General features: G+C 40.4%; 1 protein-coding gene across 6 annotated transcripts in view; it reads right to left on the bottom strand.

Annotated features, from left to right (window-relative positions):
- rerea (arginine-glutamic acid dipeptide (RE) repeats a) overlaps nucleotides 1-19,738 on the bottom strand; it is a 149,589-nt gene that overhangs the window by 17,200 nt on the left and 112,651 nt on the right. For 3 of the 6 annotated variants that reach the window (XM_027170530.2, XM_027170531.2, XM_027170529.2), the window contains exons 4-10: nucleotides 19,497-19,602; nucleotides 18,415-18,511; nucleotides 17,332-17,436; nucleotides 9,601-9,649; nucleotides 7,832-7,953; nucleotides 7,610-7,709; nucleotides 4,257-4,355 (exon numbers count right to left, since the gene is read on the bottom strand). In XM_027170530.2, the coding sequence (XP_027026331.2) occupies nucleotides 4,257-4,355; nucleotides 7,610-7,709; nucleotides 7,832-7,953; nucleotides 9,601-9,649; nucleotides 17,332-17,436; nucleotides 18,415-18,511; nucleotides 19,497-19,602 (678 nt within the window). Of the gene's footprint in view, nucleotides 1-4,256; nucleotides 4,356-7,609; nucleotides 7,710-7,831; nucleotides 7,954-9,600; nucleotides 9,650-13,225; nucleotides 13,526-17,331; nucleotides 17,437-18,414; nucleotides 18,512-19,496; nucleotides 19,603-19,738 lie in introns of those variants that run through there. The other 3 variants (XM_027170532.2, XM_027170534.2, XM_027170533.2) reach the window with 3 other exon arrangements.

Genomic DNA, 19,738 nt, shown 5'->3' with positions numbered 1-19,738 from the left:
AAGAAGTCATCAGCGTGTGTGTTTGCATGTACACACATAAAGGTGAATTAACCCAGACAAGGCATTAAGAAAACCAGACATGGAGCTCCTACTGCCTGTTACAGTCTCTGCTGGTTATGTAACTAGGGAAGTGTTTACACATGGCTTTAAAATAAAAACTATTTGTGGCAGGGTGGGGGCATTTCTTTTTCTAATCAACAATCTTTACAATATTTCCCCTACAAAGTTTTCTTAAAACTCACACCAAATTGCATTTCTTTGAGATACAGAAAAGGCTAATTTAGCAAATTAAACACACAAGTGTCATTAAATCAGCCCTTTCTTCGCCTTGTTATTTGTACAAACAGAAACAGATTAACATGCTCAGACTTGAATGGAGAGAAAAGAGTCAGTACCCGACAGTAAGTATTGAATCAATCTGATATTGTGGAAGGTGTAGGGGATTAACCAGTAGGTGGCGCAGTGCTCAAGAACTGTGGTTCAAATTTATTTTGTAATCAAGAAATATAATGTTAAAAACCAACAAACAGCCTTCACGGTTTCATTACAGGAAAAGCAATTTTTAAAAAAATGAGGATCTGATATTAAACATGTAGCTTCCCAGGTGTACTGCTCCACCGTGCCTCTTCTACCAAAAGCATTGCTAACACCTGGCACAACAATTGGTGACCAGAGCTGGACCAATAGGAGCAGGATAAACAGCTTTTCGAGATGTAGGTACCTGACATTCCTTGTGTGTTAATGAGGCTCTAAAAGAGCAATGCACAGATTGCAGGTCTTTCCCTTGGTATTTTGTTAACAGAGAATCTGCCACTATCATTCGGGGTCTCGGATCCTGACCGGTGGCCCAAAACCAATTACACCTGCCAGGTCTGAATGCATGTGTTGTTTCTGGCCTGATTGTGTCACCGTAATTGTGTTATGCCTACTGTAGCATTTACACTACTCGGGTGTCTGCAAGAGCCGTGCACTGCACTTTATCATTCTCTCTCCCTCTCTCTCGGTCTCATGCTCTGTGCTCTGCATGTCGGCTCCGTTTTAAGGCTCCATTTCAGCTGCCTGCTCTCGCTGCTCCCTGAGCCCAGCTAATAAATCATCCTCCAATCTGCTTGCTGAATCGCTCTGGCCCTGCCACTATTGCTCCAGCCCTGGGTTGCTAGGCAACCGTGCAGAGAAGAGGCGGGGCTGAGGGGGGAGAGCCGGAGGGAAGGAGAGTAAAGAGAGCGAGAGAAGAAGGAGGGGAGGGTTACCAAATAGCCAGGCGCACATTCTGCTGAAACAACAGGCTTCTTTTTTTTTTTTTTTTTTTTTAGAAATTGTTCCAGAGAGCTGGCTCTTTTCCCTTGGTTTTGCTTCACACACCCTCTCTTTCTCTCACTGCTCAACACTACACCATTGTAAAAGAAAGATCATGGAGAGGGAAAAAAAAAATAATGAAAAGGCCATTGTAACTCAAACACACTTCCGGCTTAAACAATAATTGTTGGAAGCTGAAAAACTGGTTCATGCGAGCGTTTAGAAAATGTTACAAGCGTTTACAAAAAGATGATGTCAGAGATAAGGATGAGTGCGCTTCAAACGCACAGCAGCCGTGGTGGTCTAAACATTTGTTGTTTTTTTTTTAAATGCGCCTCTTTAAGAGAGGGTTGGCTAAATACACAGCAGGCTTGTGAAATCACCACTTGACCTTTTGCGAGGGCTGACCTACTACGCAGGGGTAGCAGGATAAATTTAGCCAAAAACAAAGTGTCGAGAAAAAATGACAACTCTGACATCTGAGCACACAAAAAGACCACAAATATAAGACAGCCCACATCCTGATTCAAACTTTATATAATATACAAACCACAACAGAAAAAGAGCTCAACCTACAAAACCAGCTGAAACAATCATATTAATCAGATTGTGTATGATACCACTTCAGAGTAGAAACAAACTTTGGCTCAGTCCCATTGCACGCACTCATGCACAGGGAATAAATATGCAACAACTCAGCAAAACCAGCTTCTGCGTAAATGCAAAGGTGACAGGAAACGTGGTAGCGTGCCCTTCCTGCCCTAGCTAACTCAGAGTGCTATTAAAAACTCTCTAAACCTGGCTATCACAGCACGAACACAACCTGCTTTGAGGGAGTGTGAAGGAGAGAAAACACTTCTTAAAAAAAAAAAAGCTAAATTAACTTCAGGGTGGGCGAGCACTTTCACAGACCAGACGAACTGTTCTGAAAATGTGATTGTGCCTACAATTTAAACACTCACCCACCCATACACACACTCTCTCAAGCTGTGACCCTTTCTCTATTCCATCACTAGACACTGAGGTGGAGTTTAGGGGTTTTCTGGGGGGGGTTTTGTAAGCAGGATGTGCAGATCCATTCTCTCACCACAGGGGGGCCACGATGACGGCACTTGAGCTATCTAAGACCTCACGCCGTCATTCATCACTTTCTGACAAGCGGTGTGATAATACACAGCAGGACTATGGAGCGGGTAGAGACTCAGATTTCAGTCCGATTGCAACAACAGGACAGCCGCCATGCCAGCTTGTGCACTTTCTCTGGAAAATTCCACTGTGTTTGTTGGGTAAAAGCCTTGGATAAGCAAAAATTTCAAGGCATGCGTGGGCATTAGAGGAAGCAGCCCGTGAAATAACGATTACTAAAAATGTAAGTTTAAAAAGGTGCTACCAGGCATCGATTGCCATATTTAACTCTGCTTACAGAGAGATATTAGAGAATGCAAACTGAACTGGCTCAGCGGGTAGCTTTGAAAATAGAGGCAGAGTTTAGAGAACTGACCGCTGATTGCTTGCTTAAGGGGGTGGAGCAAGAGAGAGGGTGGTGAAAGGTGACCCTGAAGAAGGGGCAAGTCTGTCATTTTAAACCTAGTCACTGTCACTTTTATTTACATTGCAAATAGAAGTGGTGGAATAATGAGGCCTGGGTCCTTAGGGCAGAGAGAGAGACAGAAAAAGAGAGCTGGAGAGTGAAGAGAAAGCGGGGGCTGATAATAAATAAATGAGGAGCAGCAGGCAGGGCTGGTATGAACGCCAAGGTCAGGGCTACATTTACACCTGTCCCTCCAGGCTCTCAAAGCTGCAAAGGCACAACTTGAAATCAGATCAGTGGGAGTGGTGTCCTTGGCTTCACGGCAGTGGGGAGGTGATGTGCGTATGTGCGACGTGGCTCTGTCCTCCTGTCTCTCACCCCCTCCGGCAGCATGCACACACAAACACACATGCAAGCGCACACATAAAAGACCAACGGTGAAGTAATCGAGGCCACCTCTCATACACTATTCATCTCCTCCCTGTATTATTCATCCGAGACAGACTGTTACACACTTCACTTCACACAAACTCCACACTCCAAACCTCCAAAAACGGCTGTCTGCGGTGCACGCCAAAACGCCCGTCTCAATTAATACAGAACAGAGACAATGATTCTTTGAAATGACCTGCTGGCTCTAAGAAATGAACAACAATTTTTGCATGCTGTCCAGACAGAGGATGGAACAGTGATGACAAGTATTGATATACACCGTATAAAAGACTTAATCACAATTTCCTGATGCCATACCTGCATCCATGACATAGCATAGTTTTAGCAAGCACCTGTGAGGGAGGGAAAAAAAAAGCTAATATGTTTTTACTTAGCAGCAGTTCTGACCGTGTCTGCTTTATTCAAAAGTCTCCATCAGATGTAATCAGCAAACTTATTAACTCACATCCATTACGGATTGACTGTGAATAGGTGAACAGATCAATTCTAAATCCACCTAAAGTTTAGGTACTTTCCCTGTGAATGGAAAGCCACATTTTTTAATGAGATCCTCCAACTATTTTTTCACAAGTAGAGGGGAAGGGGGGGGGGGGGGATTCGAGAGAGAGAGGGGGGGGGTGTATTTCAGGCTGTCTTTATGATTGAAGTGACTCAGTAACATTGGGTGTGGACACAGAACCACATGTCACAGAGCCTGGACTCGCAAAGACTGGAGTGCCTTCAAAAAAAAAAAAAAAAAGGAGAAAAAAATGACAAAGAAGAAAAGGAAAATAAAAAAAAGGCTGTACATCATTAAAGAACCAATTCTAGCCTCAAAAAAATAAAAAAATAAATAAATCCCAGGACTGTGAACAACATTTACAGCTAAACTATTTTAAAGGAGTCTGTTGCTTTCTCACAGCACTGTTCTCTGCACTCTGTCTCATAGTGGATCAGGATGCAGTCACCTCTTTTAGAAAACAGACTCGTCTCTTACCACTTCGTCTTCGGACCAGCACTTCTCAATTAGCTTGGGGACAGGCTTCTTCACCAGACGCTGCAGCGCTTTCCCGGCATCGTAGCTGCTTTCATGAAGCTGCAAAAAGGAGGCAACTATTTTACTCAAACTTTTACTCAGTAGAGTCTATTTAAATATGCTGCTTTGCTTAGTTCTGAATGAAAGAAATGGTGGAATGGTTTTGATTGGCTTTCCACAAGTGTGTCAGAGTGATGAAGTTTGGGCATCTGTATTATTCAACTTCCTTGTAGGTAACATTTCACTTCACTAAATAAAGAAATGCACATTCAGATTTCGGCTATATCTGGGAGCTTTAAAACAAAATACAACACACAAATATTGGTAATAATAATAGATAATTATAAGTAAGAAATAATAACCCAATAGAACACGCACTTATAGGAAAATAATGAAATATGTGGCAAAGTGGAGTTACTGTTACCACCTTGAAGTTTATTATTTTCCTATACAGCATGTCACAAAGGTTTATAGTCATGTTTAATTTTGTGTAAAGCAAAAAGAAGAAAATGCTATAAATTTGACAGCCTCTCTTATTTACTTTTTCTCTCTCTCCATCTTTTGTCTTATAACTGGAGACTCTTTCATAAAATGTGTACCAGACATCCCTTATGGAAGTTTTCTTTATTAAATAATTGCTCTCAGAGCTGAAAATGAAGGCGCCACCTTCTGACCGATCGGTTTAGAGAATCCAACAAATTTGTGGTATAATGTAACACAAAGTCAAAAATAAAAAGTGTTGATTTCTTGGTTGTAAATACTGTTTTTGCTATATTATTTTGAATTATTCAGTTCTGGCAGTGATTTTCATGTTCACATCATCTCATTGTCATGGCCAATGCAGAGCCAATATCAAAAAATCATTACATGCAAGGTTGAAACATAAAAGTCTGTCAAAGGGGAGCAGGTATCAGGGCTGGGAGAGTTTTTTTCTGAAAACACATTGGAATTGCAAATGAGGAGGGAAAAGGTCAAGAAACAGTGAACCGCAGACAGCATTAATTCTCCACTCCCCCCCTCCTCGATCTGAATGGAAATGCCATGTTTACTCCATTTTGAGCTCATTGGTTAATGGCTCCCTCTGTGTTCTGTTGTGTTCAGGAAGAAAGGAGGAACAGGAACTGTCATAATTGTGCATCACGAGTTATGGAGTATGTGAGGCTTGCGTTAACTAATTGCTATTACTCAGTGCTATTACAAAGCACTGTATCTGACAGAGTACATGTTCATTTGAATTAAGGTGAGCACATTCCACCCTTAGCATGTGGGTCTTTCCTAAATCAGAGCTGAGTTCCATGTGCTCGATTAGCCTGTGGGCGTTTCTGGAAAAAGCCAGCAAATGTGGGAAACAGCAGAGGGATTTTCTACAATTTGTCTCCATCTGCTTTTACACAGGAGGCCTGCCAGGGACATCTCATTTCAATGTGTCTCTACTAGTGGACACCTAATTGTTCAGGACAAATTGCCCCCCTCCCATTTTTTTTTGGATCAGCAGAGCCCAGCTATGGAAAGTCAGTATGAGGAGTGGAGTAGAATTACAAAAGCAAATATATTTGAAATGGCTATGAACAGCAACATTTCTCTGAGCCATTGACTGGTTTATTGCTAAGAATAAAAAGCCATACTTTGATTATTCCAGCCCACAAAGTGTAATTGTACACTAGATGGAATAACGAGTGGGATGTGAGCCATTTGCATTAAAGATTAGACTCTGTATCCAAAACAGTGTGCAGTAACCTCTCCAGTTTGAACATTCTGTCCTGCTAACACTTCCCTCTCAAAAGCTTAACAGCAAAAGAAAATGACTCTTGCTGATGCCTGTGTTCTTATCCTTATACCACTCTGATGGATACATTATGGCTTTCCTAAGAGGGGCTAATAGGATCGGCCTAATTGCTGCATTTGTGTTTTCCTGGATGAATTTTTTACCCTTCAGTCAAATTATAAGAAGCACTGAAATAGGGATAAAAATAATATGTTAGGACTAATTTAGAATGGTAAACTATTGATGAGACAGAAATTACAACCTCTAAGTAATTACTGGATCTGATTCAAAACCAGAGATTAAACTTGGAAAACAAATTGTTCATATCTTTTAAATATTTTTTATAATGCAGCTTTACAAAGAAATGAATGCTGGTGTAATAAAAAACAACAACAACAAATAATGAACAAAAAAAACCCTGAAGAGATACATGCAGTAATGCATCCTAAACTAATGATCTCAACTATTATGGCACCCAAGTTCCTGCTTATGGTGGCCTCATGGTTTCCAAACACAAAAACATGATCCGGGGTCACGTTCTGCTAAAGATGAAGATTAGACACTGTTTGTTTCAATTCCCTTATTAGGTAACAGCTCTATGGATTTTGTACGAATCGGGCACGGTGAATTTGCTGTAAGTGCTAATTACAGCTCTTAAATATACAGATAACAGAAAATCAAACACAAGTGCATGTAACGTCCGTTATTAGCTTATATCCCGTACAATTGTAATAGAGTATACGTTTTCATCTGCGCTCCCTTGTGGTGAAATACTACAACTGCATGACATACAAGGCAAAAACAGTTGAGCAAAAAAAAAAAAAATCAGCAAACCATACATGATAGTTGTGCACCCATGATGTATAGAAATGCATTTACAATCAGTAAAATATGAAACTAGAGTCATGACTTCCGTGGCTGGCCTCTGATAACACGTATAATGCTGTGTTTCCGTTTTCCAGACATTACAGTGTTAAACAGGACTTTTGGGTCGATGTTACAAAGCTGTGCTTTGTTTGTGCATCTGTATTAGAGACTGAGCAGCGCAAAGCAAAATGCATTCATCATCCACACAAACCATAAACAGACTGAGCCGCAATACCGTCCCTGGCCATTTCACTGACAGATTACCAGTTATGCTTTTTATACCTCATAAAAAAGGAGAATCTTGCTGACAGCAGATTCAATTTATGAGCGGAGCAATTCCAACACTCGGTTATGTTTGGGCTGTTATGATAAAGGAAGGAAGAAGAAGAAGAAGAAGAAAAAAGAATCCCCCTGCCTGGTTCTTCTTTTCGTTGCGTCCAACATGCTAAAAGCAATTAGCAATAAATCCTTCTGCGCTTTGCAGGAGCATTCCTAATATGTGGAGTTAATAATGCAGAACTCATCGTTCTTATATTTATGTGTGTCTCCTTGGTTACTGATGATTTTTAGCAAGAACTGGAACAAATGAATTTTTTACAAAGCATAACACAATGGAAATTCAAGCTGACACGTTTACTAACCAACATCACTTATTTTGGTGTTTGTGAAATGATGAACTTACAGTGTTTAATGCATTGAGTGTAGTGTCATCCCGTGAGGCAGCCAAGCACCCGTCCTCTGTCGAGCCTCCATCACACATCCCTGCAAACGCTGCCATGCTCCTGCACACACAAAATCTACATATTAACATCTACACAGCTTTAAATAAAAATCGACAAACACATGGCACCATTTTAGCCTAAAAAGCAGTGAGAGTGAGCATGGCAGAGCCGTGTGAACTCACCTGGCTGCCCGCAGGTACATGAGCAGGTCACAGTCATTGACCCCCGGCATCCAGACCAGCTCCTCATTTTCGGTCACTTGGCCTCCGGGAGAGGGGAAAGGCTGCAGCTCTGGGAGCTTGGCCTATTAAATAATTTAGACAGGGTTACAAACAAACCACAAAAAGCCCAAGCAGCCAGTGACAAATAATATTAACAGTCCCTATGTGGATAATAGATGGGTAAAGCAAATAATTATTGCTGAATGATTTTACATGCAATTGAACCAGTTATGCCACAAAACAAGTGCCACTTCTCTTGCCATACAATTTATTCAAGGTATTAAAGGGAAAAACAAAGTGCTTTAAGGTCTTAGCAGCTGTCAAAACAGCTTCAATGCCCCAGTGCATAAATTACACATGTATCTAGTACTGCACTGGTGAAATGTACACCATTCTTCCTAAAGACTGATGTTTTTAATAATACAGTGTAGGATGCTGTGTCAGTAATACATAATACTTCAGAAGTTCAAGTGCAAAAGTTTCTGTTGCAAAGGCAAGAGCATATGATTTAAATCATATGGTACCCTGTGTGTGGGGTTGGAGTCATCCTGTCAGAAACCAGGTCCATCATCTTAGTATAAAGGACATAGGTCAGAAGAACACTATTAGTTTGCAGTAACCTCTTATTCTAAAACAACTAAAGAATGCTAGCTTTATGCTGGTTATTCCTTTCATATGTATGCATGTATCAAGTTGTTTTGGTGGCACAGTCCACAATAGACATCAAAACGTTCCATTTTGCATGTGAAAAACCCACATATCTCTAAATCACTGAGGTTCCACTTTGACACGGCAATTGAACTTACTATCTATCTATCTATCTATCTATCTATCTATCTATCTATCTATATATACACACACACACACACACACACACACACATTATGTGTGTGTGTGTGTGTATATATATATATATATATATATCTTCATATACCAGCATTCATACTAATATATCAACAATACGCAATGGCAATCTAACGAGGTTTTATTACTACATTAACTACTGTTCAGTGCTCCTAATGCCCCTAAACACCCAGTGTCAAGTCTTAATTAAGCCCATTTGGAATAGAAAAGTGCCATTTTAACAGAAGGGGCTTAATACTTGAACGATTTTTTCAACATGCCGTTTATTTCCCGTCGGCTCAATTACTGTTTGTGAGATCTCATTTCCTTATTGAAAGATATCTTAAATCGTTCCGGATAAATGGATTGCTCTGAATCCACGCACCAGTGCATTTCTCTCTGTTCCAAACGGATCACGTAGTCCATTTGATGACTTTTAAAGAGGGACATACCACTGTAATCATTCCACATGAGAACACACCGATGTAGTACGTTTGAGACAAAATGCTCTTTAAAAGCTATGACAGTAATTGTTGACGGTATTCTAGATTTTTCTACATCTGCCATTTTGCCTTGTGCCCTCGCTTTTTTTTTTTTTAGCCTTCGATTTCAGAAAATGAAACCAGATCTAATTTCCAATAAACATGGCCAAGTCTGTGTCTCTTTTAAGCCCACCCTAGCCCAGGCAGAAAGTGTGTGAAATCCATTTGAGTGCAAATATGTCCATATTAACCCTTTATGAGAAGCTTGCCGGTAAAATTACTATAAACCAAGAGTGCCACATGCAAGCACTAGCCTATAAGGTTGTGCATCATTTAGCATGTAGTGGGTTAGAACAGGTTTAAGGGAGCATGTTTAAAATTGTAAGAGTGAAGGAATAAACAAACCTGGTGACTGGGACCTACTCGAATCTCCCCTTGGGTGCTGTTCAATCGCCTGCAAACCAAAAACAAACAAACAAAAAAAAGTTCAGACGACAAAACAATACGGGGTTGAATACCGTCATTATAGTCGAAACAAACTACATTTGAATACATATGCATGATATGTTTCCATTCTAAATGCATGAATTTTTTAGCATTTAATACGGTTATGCTAAAACACAATTAGTCTCAGTCAGATGTCATACGTCACTCATGCGATCCAGTGTCTGCATATATTTACTAGTAAACTGTCATCTATCAGTGATTGATCAGAAAGTTTAAAAGATGAGTAAGGAGCCAAGACTAGTAATTAAAGCCACTTTTTACATCTAAGACTTTTCAGTGGCCCCAGACATGCATGTTATTTATTTCTTTAGTGTTCTTGTAATTACATACAGTTTGTATTGGTTATACAGTACGGTTAATAGAAAGGGAGTAAGCATCTAGGACTTAAACAACTTGCTAATAATATTAAAACAAGGTTAGCTAAATTATAATACTTTATATGACCATAGTAGATAAGCTTTATGTATATTTAAATGAGAAAGCCAAACAATTAAAATATCAGTAACAGTTCACCCTTAAAAAAAGCAAAAAGCTCATTGTACTGAATAAAGTTAAAGCGATTTCAACTGATTTCCCACTTTAAATGTGAGCACTGCAAATGATACAACACACTGCACAAAGGAGCACAACTTGTGAATAGAAAAACACACTGAAAATTAGCATCAGATGACGACTGCACTAATATATACAGATGTTCTAGATTAATGTAATAGTGTACGACAGGCAACATAAGGGGACGATACAGACTGGAAGCCATGCTGCTAAACAAAAGGACAAAGGCGGTGAGAAACTGGGAATGATGGGCCTCATTGTTCATGCAGAGGTACAGTACAAACAGCTTCCGAAAGACCAGACCGTACGATGGTAGAGGGACCCTGAAATGACTGCTGCTACAAAGCCCCCCTCTGGTAACTATGGCAACCACAATTTAATAATAGTGTTCCGATCTCCAGCTGCAGTGGATTAAAGAAAATGACAAGATGTTCCTCTCAAAAAGCATTTCCCCCTTCCGTTGCCAGGGCAACGGCGCCGATTTTCATATCGCCGTCCGCAGCGTGCGCCCAGAAACTGTCAGTGTGATTTGCGTCCGGAGCAGAGCACCCTCCATCATCACTGTGAAACTGGTTGGAACGCCAAGATGTGGTGTGTGTGTGTGTGTGTGTGTGTGTGTGTGTGTGTGTGTGTCTCGGGGCCTCTGGTAGCAGCTCAAGGTCTCAAATCACAGCCTTTCTTTCATGCCTGTTTCATAAACACTCGCTACAACACTCATTCCTCCTCCAGTCCCAGCCACTAAATTCTGACAAAAAACATAAGCACTGTCAACTGAAGGAACGCTGCACAAAAACATATATTGCAGACAGATGCAAAGTGTGCAGAGAAATCTACACATTAAACACACAATTGTCTACAGATTAATCCACAGTTTAAATTTTCATCTTTTTAAGATGCATATTTAAATTAGAATTGAGCCATGAAAAAAAGAAAATGAAAGGTGAGAACAGGAAGCAGATCAGAACAGTAGGTTTAGGCTGAAAGTATTTATTGAAGAGGTGCAGCAGAGAAATCACTGAGAAATCTCCAGAACATCGTGCTGCAGCTTTGGCACTGCTGGTAGGCCTGAACAGCACAACGTTGATCACCCGAGCAGGGGAACATGACCCCCAGGAAGCCATGTGCCACTCTACGAGACACGCTCGTTCCTTTCGGTTCCAACAACAATCTACAGTTAGAGTTCGTACTCAGGCTGAAGCAAATAAGCTGCAGGAGCTCTTTTAACAGAGCAGACAACACAAAAATAATCATGGCAGTAAATCATTTCACTCCCATGAGCAGCTGCTTGTTGCTGTGCTAACACACAAACATTAACTCAACATCGAATTAATATTAATGTCTGTTTTAAACAGTGATCAGAGCAGCATACTGACAAACATATGTCTTGTTACTTTAGAAATTATTTTAAAAATGCTGTACGTAACACAAATTTAAAACACTCCGACAGGTGCATATGAACACAGGCACTCCAAAAAACAACAACAACAAAAAAAACAACAATAAAATTCATTCAAAAGACATCTTGAACCTGTAGATGCATAAACATACTGCATTATTTACTTTTCTTTGTCCTCAAATTAAGTGACATTCATTTATATACAGCCCATATTTTAGTGTGTGTGTGTGTGTGTGTAAGCTGGCTATTATTAATCATCAGAGCCGTGCGTGCCATTCCCTTGTAAATCTAGAGACGTCCAAACACAGCCAGCTAGTATGGTATCAGATGTTGTGTGTTAACTTTGATATTTTGCACAAAGCATACAGACGAAAAGCTTCTCTCTCAAATTGGTGGATGAGTATAAACCACTGATTAATTATTAAGTCTTTAGTTACCAAAGAGTAAAAAACTATAAAATAATGACACACTTGCATTAACTCACATGTTTCAATCAAATACAGAAAAAGTGTTGGACTGCTATCAGGTTGGGTTTAACATTTCACGGTTCAATGTACGGATGCAGTTTATGCTGAAATGACCAGTGATGACTCACAACAGTGATTTAAGCACAAACACCTAAGAGAGAAAACAGTGTTAGACCACGGTGTCATCATGTCTGCGAGGTTTTGCTTAATTTAGCAACAGAAACCTGTTAAAGATGTCAATACTGAACCATATGCAGAGTTCTGATATAGGTGATTTAACTGGAAATTAGACAAATAAAACAAAAATATTGAAATGTGTATGAATACCATTAATGCCTTGGTATAAAAAAAATAAACAAAAGTGTGCAGTGTGAAGTTCTCTATGATAATACATTAAATAAGTAAAAAAAAATCCTAGCTATATTACACAAAAAATAAAGGAAAGCAGTATGACAACAGTCTACAAATATAACTTGTGCAAATGTATGTTTTTGTTTCTTTTTTCCATCCTGTATAGCAGAACTGTGATGCAGTAACTGATGTGTAGTGGCCCATGATGCGCCACAACAAGCTGAGGGTGCATCCTGCATAATTTAACTCCAGCACGAGGACAGCAATCAAGCTTAGCCCCGCCCCTCCATCAAGCTCAGCCAATCCCTGCACGCCTGCAGTAAAGTCATAACATAACATAACATAGCGCGAGCGTCCCAACTTTATTTACTCCAGTTCTGAGAGACATTAGCTTTATTTACTGGTACACTTAGTACCCTGCGCCATGTCACCCTGTCTGTAAACACACACAGAGCCCTGACTCTAATAACATAGTGACAAACATGTGAAGTTACCAGACTTTTCACACGTTACTGACAGGTTTATTCTTGATCAAATGTAAATAAATAAAAGCACCGTTTGGTACTTGGTGTCAAGAGGCTCGGTTATGAAGGAGGTATTGGCCTGGAGCTACAATGCAGACAGTTTATTAAAGCAGAGCACCGGCGACAGACACAAAGCTCGCGTTATTAAAGCCACTGCGGCATAAAAGCAGCAATAATCGCTGGGCTCAAAGAGATCTGCGGCTTAACAGGTGAAGTCAGACACGCACACGTACCTCCTCGGGCTGAACAAGTCATCCATGTCGGACATGACACGCTGTCCGCGTCGCACGCCGCGATACACGACTCTCCTTCTCCGCTTATGCGCTTCGGATGCGCTCAAAATGGAGGCTCATGAGCTCGCGCTTTCACCGAGCTCGTGCCTTGCGTGGTTGTGTGTGTGTATGCGTGCGTGTGTCTGTGTGTATGACCTCAGCTTCACACACGGCGCGCGCAGTTCCCGTTCCGACAGGCGCCACTGAGCATGTGCCGCGACCTTCCACACCGACACGCGCGCAAAGCGCACTCCATCCCCGCTGCTGTTACATGAGCGCGAGCGGAGCGTAGCTTACCAAACAAACGCGAGTGCAAGAGAGGGAGGGAGCGAGCGGAGGGAGCGAGCAAAGGGAGCAGAGGGAGGGAGGGAGCGAGCAGAGGGAGCGAGCGGAGGAAGCAGAGGGAGGGAGCGAGCGGAGGGAGCCACAACCTCGGATTGGCTGCGTCCGAGACAGCAAGCTGCTATCTGTAACCATGGCAACGTAGGGCGGTATACTCGTGTTTGATGCATATATATATATAGCATGCGGTTTGGGACGGAGCCGTAAAGAATGATTTTCATAACCATGGAGTCAGATTCCCCCTCGTTATGGGCGCGTAAAACCTTCATGCACCCCGTTATTACACTGTAATATAATATAAAAATATATATTAAAAGAGCCCACAGCAGAGCCAGCTTCACAGTCACACAGCATTTCACCATACAAGAAATGTGGAGCTTAAAATGTCTGCTCTTTGTGCTCTGTTAAGCACTGGTCCAATATTATTTCAAACCATCAATCAGTATCTGTGATATTCTGATAGTTTAAACAATTCTAAACTTCGAAAACGTTCAAGAAGAGATGACCAGGATTAAGCCTCCTATTATGGAAACCGAACACAAAAGCATTAACGACGGTCATTATGAATACACAGGACGGTATGTAGAATTTAGGCTGGGGCTGATTTCTACTGAGCTAAAAAATACTGATTTCTGCAGTCTATTGGTGTCACAACAATTTGTTCAATTAGCTGCCTTGCTGACAAATCCTTATCAGCAACAGTGATTGAGATGATTTACTCGATCTGCATCAGCATATTAATACGTACAAGACAAATAAGACTAAGCTGAAAAAGTGCTTTGAAATATATATCTAAATTTCCTAAAACACAAATTACTCCACAAATAACAGGGCGTGTGTGTGTGTGTTTGAGTGTATGTATGATGCATGTATGCATTTGTGTGTGTGTGTGTGTGTGTGTCAGTCATACGGATTTTATGGAGTGTAGCAGTGTCACATATATACATACATATATATATACACACACACACACACACACACACACACTAAAATAGTCTAACTGAAGCTAAAGAGCAGTACAAAAAGGTAAACCACATTTTCCCCCAGCCACATTTATATGTGATGCATGGCTATTAGACATTAATAAAATCAGACAGAGGAGAATTCGTGTTTTTCACACTTCCTCATAATTCACGGCACATGTGCACATCACTGCTGGCTGCTCGCCCGGACCCACATATCTCTCATCACAGACGTGTCAGTAATAGCTGAAAAAATGGATCAAACTGTGCATCTGGTCTTATCTTTATCTCTTAAACCTCCTGAGCAAATGCTATGAAGGCTTGAACTGTTACTTTAATAAATAACTGCAATATACTGTTGAATGTTACTTAATTAGAAAATAAATATGTGCACACTGCAGTTTATTTACAAGCTAGATAGGTCACTCCCTTTCATGCTTGTAGCATGATGAAAAAAAAGGTCACAATGCTCTTGCGTAATCACATCAAAACAGTGTAGAGATTTTACACACTCTGTACGGAGTTAATAGCTTTAAACTATTTAGCTGCCTCATGAAACACAGTCAGATGGGAAATTTAAACGACAGAAACAAAGTCATGAATTAATGAGGGATCATTTCCCAAAAGATATAAAGAGCGAACCGCGATCACTGAAGAGATGACAATGAGGCTGGTGTTTATATGCACTAAGCAAATTTTCCCTCAGGTGCCAAGATAAGGGACTGGATTGCATGATGACACAAATGTATAATTTTCCTAAAAATGGGTAATTAGTTGTTTTTCTATATGTGGATTTGCTTGCCATTAAAAAACAACAACAAATGATCAAATAACATTTTAGCATATAAAATAACTTCTGTTTATTATTATTAAACACAGAATGGCTACTGGATGGGCGAGACATCCGAGCAGTCTGTATGCTCTAAACAAAAGAGAAGAAAGTCAGCAGCAGGAGAAGACCACATTGGATAAACAAACATGTTAATGCTTTCTCAAATATTTATGGACAAAGTTATATTCAAACAGATGATGAATGCTGCTTCCTACATACTATTCTGTTACCAGGTCGTGCAGACTGATGCACGTCACCATCTGTCACCATCGGTATAACAGTCAGAGATCACGTTTTGAATAGACGAGGATTCCTTAAGCTGAGATGGAAGTCGATATTCAAATTGTAATGAACAGCGTGTTCTGTTAATTTGTACAAGCTTATCTAAGAACACCAAATGTCCTAAAGCTGTACCCCTAAGCTATGAGTTTATGCTAATAAATCATGTAAAACGGTCAGCTCTATATTTAAACGAATCCTCACCTGTTCTCAGAGTAAGAGGACTGATGAAAGTAGATTAATTTGCCCTAGAAAACAGTATTTGATCAAGAACAAAGGACAGAAAGGGCTACCTTTACTTTAATAAAATGTGTGCAAGGAGAGATGTTAGGCATCACTGCTCTGATTTAAACCATGCTGATAAGTGACCTTACTTTGTCAGTAGTATCTGATGCTGAGGGAAAGGACTATTTGTAATAAAATAAGGAACAATGAACCAACAGAACAACTGGTAAAACATGCAAGACCTTTATGTTCTGGCTCTTTTGTATAAGGAGACGTACATAAAAAAGCAAGGAAGTTACTTTTTAGTGCAATCTTTTTCAGTGTCCGATGTATGTAAGTTTCCAGCAAAAACACAATACAACATGACTGCTGATGATCAGTTTAGCCAAACAATTCCCCTGGGAAATAAACCAATTCTGCTGCAGTGATATCCCTAAACTCTGATGTGTAATATGGGAGAAGGCTTTATGTTCTTTCTGATAACAGTCTCTTCCACTGACCAGTTTTTAATTATTTACACTCCTAATTTAACACACCTGATTCAGTTAATTAAGCTTTTATTACCACCGGGTGCACATGACTAAGTTTCCCAACCAACTCCATTTTAAATGCATCAGACCAAATTTAATTATGAGTGTTATTTATTCAGCCATAGTTTAGTTAAACCTGACTCCTCCATGTTAATGCCTTTCCATGTTTATTTTCCATGCAATTAGGGTTGCATCCAAACAGTTACAATACAAGTATTGTTTAAAAAAACAAACAAAAAAAAAAAAAACCCCACTATCATTTCATATAGCAAACATGTTTAAAAGATGTGCGTTGCTGTTTTGCATACATCACTGATTAATTCCTCTCAACTGTGCACTATATTGTAAAAGCTGCTTTTGTGGAAAGGAAAGAAACAAAATGAAAATGAAAGGGGAAAAGAATTAAAAGGAAAAGGAAAAGACAGAGACAAAGACTATTGCTACATGTACAGTGCATGGAAATTCTTTTCTCTGCATGTTCTAGCTCGTTAGGAAACTGGGGTAAGAGCACAGAACACATTGCCCCTGGAGCACATGAGGGTTACAGGCCTTGCTCAAGGCCCTGACAGTGTTGCACTACACTGACAGATTGGCAACGCTGGGATTGAAACCTTCTGACACACAGCCCAGAACTTTAACCAGTGAGACACCAGATTGCGATTACAATCATACGATACTCATTGCCACTGAACAAACGTAATCATACACAATTACAGAGCATCCATTATGTTACATATTTTATAATGAGAAATGTTTTGTAATGGTTATTTTTCTTGGTAATTTGTGTAAATAAAGATATACTTTTGTTGGTGCTTTATTAGCACTATATTTTACTATTGATATCTTCAATTACTGTGCTAATCATTTTTAACATGGTGAAAACCCAGCGTGCCTTACCTAGTCTCTGGGTTATATCCTAAAATGTAGAAGAAGGAGTCGATCCGTGGTTTGAACTCCCTGGCAGCAAAAATGTCAGAGAAGTGGGCGATGTTACATTTTCCTCTGCAAAACATAAAACAGACAAACACAAATGAGCCTCAAGTAAATGTGCACATACATTTCCTGCTTCTACAGTAATCATGCTATAAAGTAAACACATCTGGGCAAGCGTGCTACCAGCTATGGGAGCTCAATCACTGTTAAACTAATATTGTTTCTTGTGCGAGTAAGGTAGAGATGAACAAAAAACTATTCAGAGGCATTGTTATAGACTGCATGATCCATCTCCTCAGCCTCAGATTTAAACAAGGGATGACAGAAAACACATGGGATCTGCCCACGCGCTCTCCCACACACACACACACACACACACACACACACACACACACACACACACACACACACACACACACACACACAAAGAGCTATCAAGAGCCACCAACTGCATCTCAATATTAGTTCACTCTCACTTCCACGCCTGTGCTTTCAAAATAACAAGCACTGGTGTGGTTTGGGTGCTCGGCACACAGACACGATACCTTTCTCTGAAGATGAAAGGGACAAGGGGCTCGAATCAAACATTACACCATGCTTTCAGAATTCACAGAGTTTACTAAAAGCCCTGTAATAAGTCAAATCAAAGGAGCCTTTGGGCAGCAGAAGTTGCGGCTAATTTGCCCTGAAATCACTGGTTCAAAACTGTGGCTTTGTGCGCCTCTTTCCAGCTGGTTTTACTTAAAGTGCTGGAAAGGAAAAGGAGGAAAAATGGAACACATGGCTGGAGAAAAAAAAAAAAAAAGAAGACAGGGAAGATCTGGTTTCAAACACTGAGAATCAGCATGCCTGTCCTCTTTTTTTCTTCTGACCATGGAAAAGAACAGCATGATTGCTTTGAGCTGTAGTGCACATGCAGAATGTTATAATGGAAAAGCTGTCAAGTCCTGAGGTCTTTACTGAGAGGCTCGATTGTTGCATAGCATGACAACACGAAGACTGTGCAGTAAGAAAATGCAGATATGACTCAAACAGCAGGTGGGTTACCTAAGGGCTGCTGTATGGTACGTGTCCACGTAGTCTGAGATGAAGAGCTCTCTGCTTTTTACTACAGGGTCAGTGATGACCAGTTCCCGACCCGAGTCTATAGAGAGAAAGAGAGAATTAAATATAGATCATTAGCATGCACATATTCAAGGGACAGATAACGACTCACAGCCTTACTAAAAATCAACAAACAAATAAAGAAAGCCCTATATATCAGGTGCATTTCTATAAACATAAAAGTTCTTCCTTTTTTTGTTGGTAGATATTTCATAAATCTATTTTGTAATGGTCATTGTGTATCATAGAAAGACCATCAACTATCCTGATACTGCTATATATATAAGATATAATAAAGACATCTGAATGTAAAATGCAGCATGTAGGCTAAGGGGTGCTGTGCTGAGACATTTAGTCCCATAACCAGATCAATGTATGAACCTAATGCAAGTTTATTATGTCTTGCTGCAAAGAACGTGCCTTGACCCCAGAAAGGTACTGATGAAAATCCAAAAAATAAACATCAATACAGAGCTTTATTATGATGGGGCAGGTTGACGGTTTGTCATTCTAACCCAGGCTAGGGTAGGACGTGACGTCAGGGAGAGAGAGAGGGAGGGGTGGCGATGTCTGCCAGGCTGACAGGACTGCAGAGGCGCTCTTGGCTATTTTATTACAGTGCATTAAAATCAATGCGGTCTCGACACAAAGCCGAGTGGAAGCCCTAACCTGTTATTACTTCTTGATGTATGCATTAGCCCAGAGATGGCCATGGGACTGAGAGATATTACGCTCAGGGTTATTTGCACTTCACCTCACACTGCCTTTGTTTGAAGGAGCGTTACTATGGAAACAGGGCCAGCGGGGTGTTTTCACACACACGTCCTCTTTTATTTGAGGTGTCATTTACTGTGATGTCTAACACATTGCTAAGGATTGTTAAGTAAAAGGATGTGGCAACCGGATCATATTTTACATGTGTTATTTGCTAGTGGTAAAAATCTCTCTCTCTCTCTCACACACAAACACACACACACACACACACACACACACACACACACACACACACACACACACACACATACCGTTCTCGTTGTTGCGGTCCTGTACTAGGTGCTGGTAGACAGAGTCAGGTACCTCGGACTGGCGGTAGTACCATTTTACACTCATTAACAGATGGTCCCGTTTACTCTGGAAGAAGAAAATGAGGCAAACATAAACATATAATAATAAAAACAGACATTTGTTTGTTAACAGCATCACAAATTGGCCTCTTGGCAAACAAGACTGTGCTGCATGTGCCTTCATGATTCCCTCACTCTGTGCC

Source organism: Tachysurus fulvidraco, chromosome 23 (assembly GCF_022655615.1).
Source record: "Tachysurus fulvidraco isolate hzauxx_2018 chromosome 23, HZAU_PFXX_2.0, whole genome shotgun sequence".
Classification (NCBI taxonomy): Eukaryota; Metazoa; Chordata; class Actinopteri; order Siluriformes; family Bagridae; genus Tachysurus; species Tachysurus fulvidraco.
The sequence above is the reverse complement of the archived record's forward strand: the minus strand, read 5'-3'. Positions and strand labels throughout refer to the sequence as shown.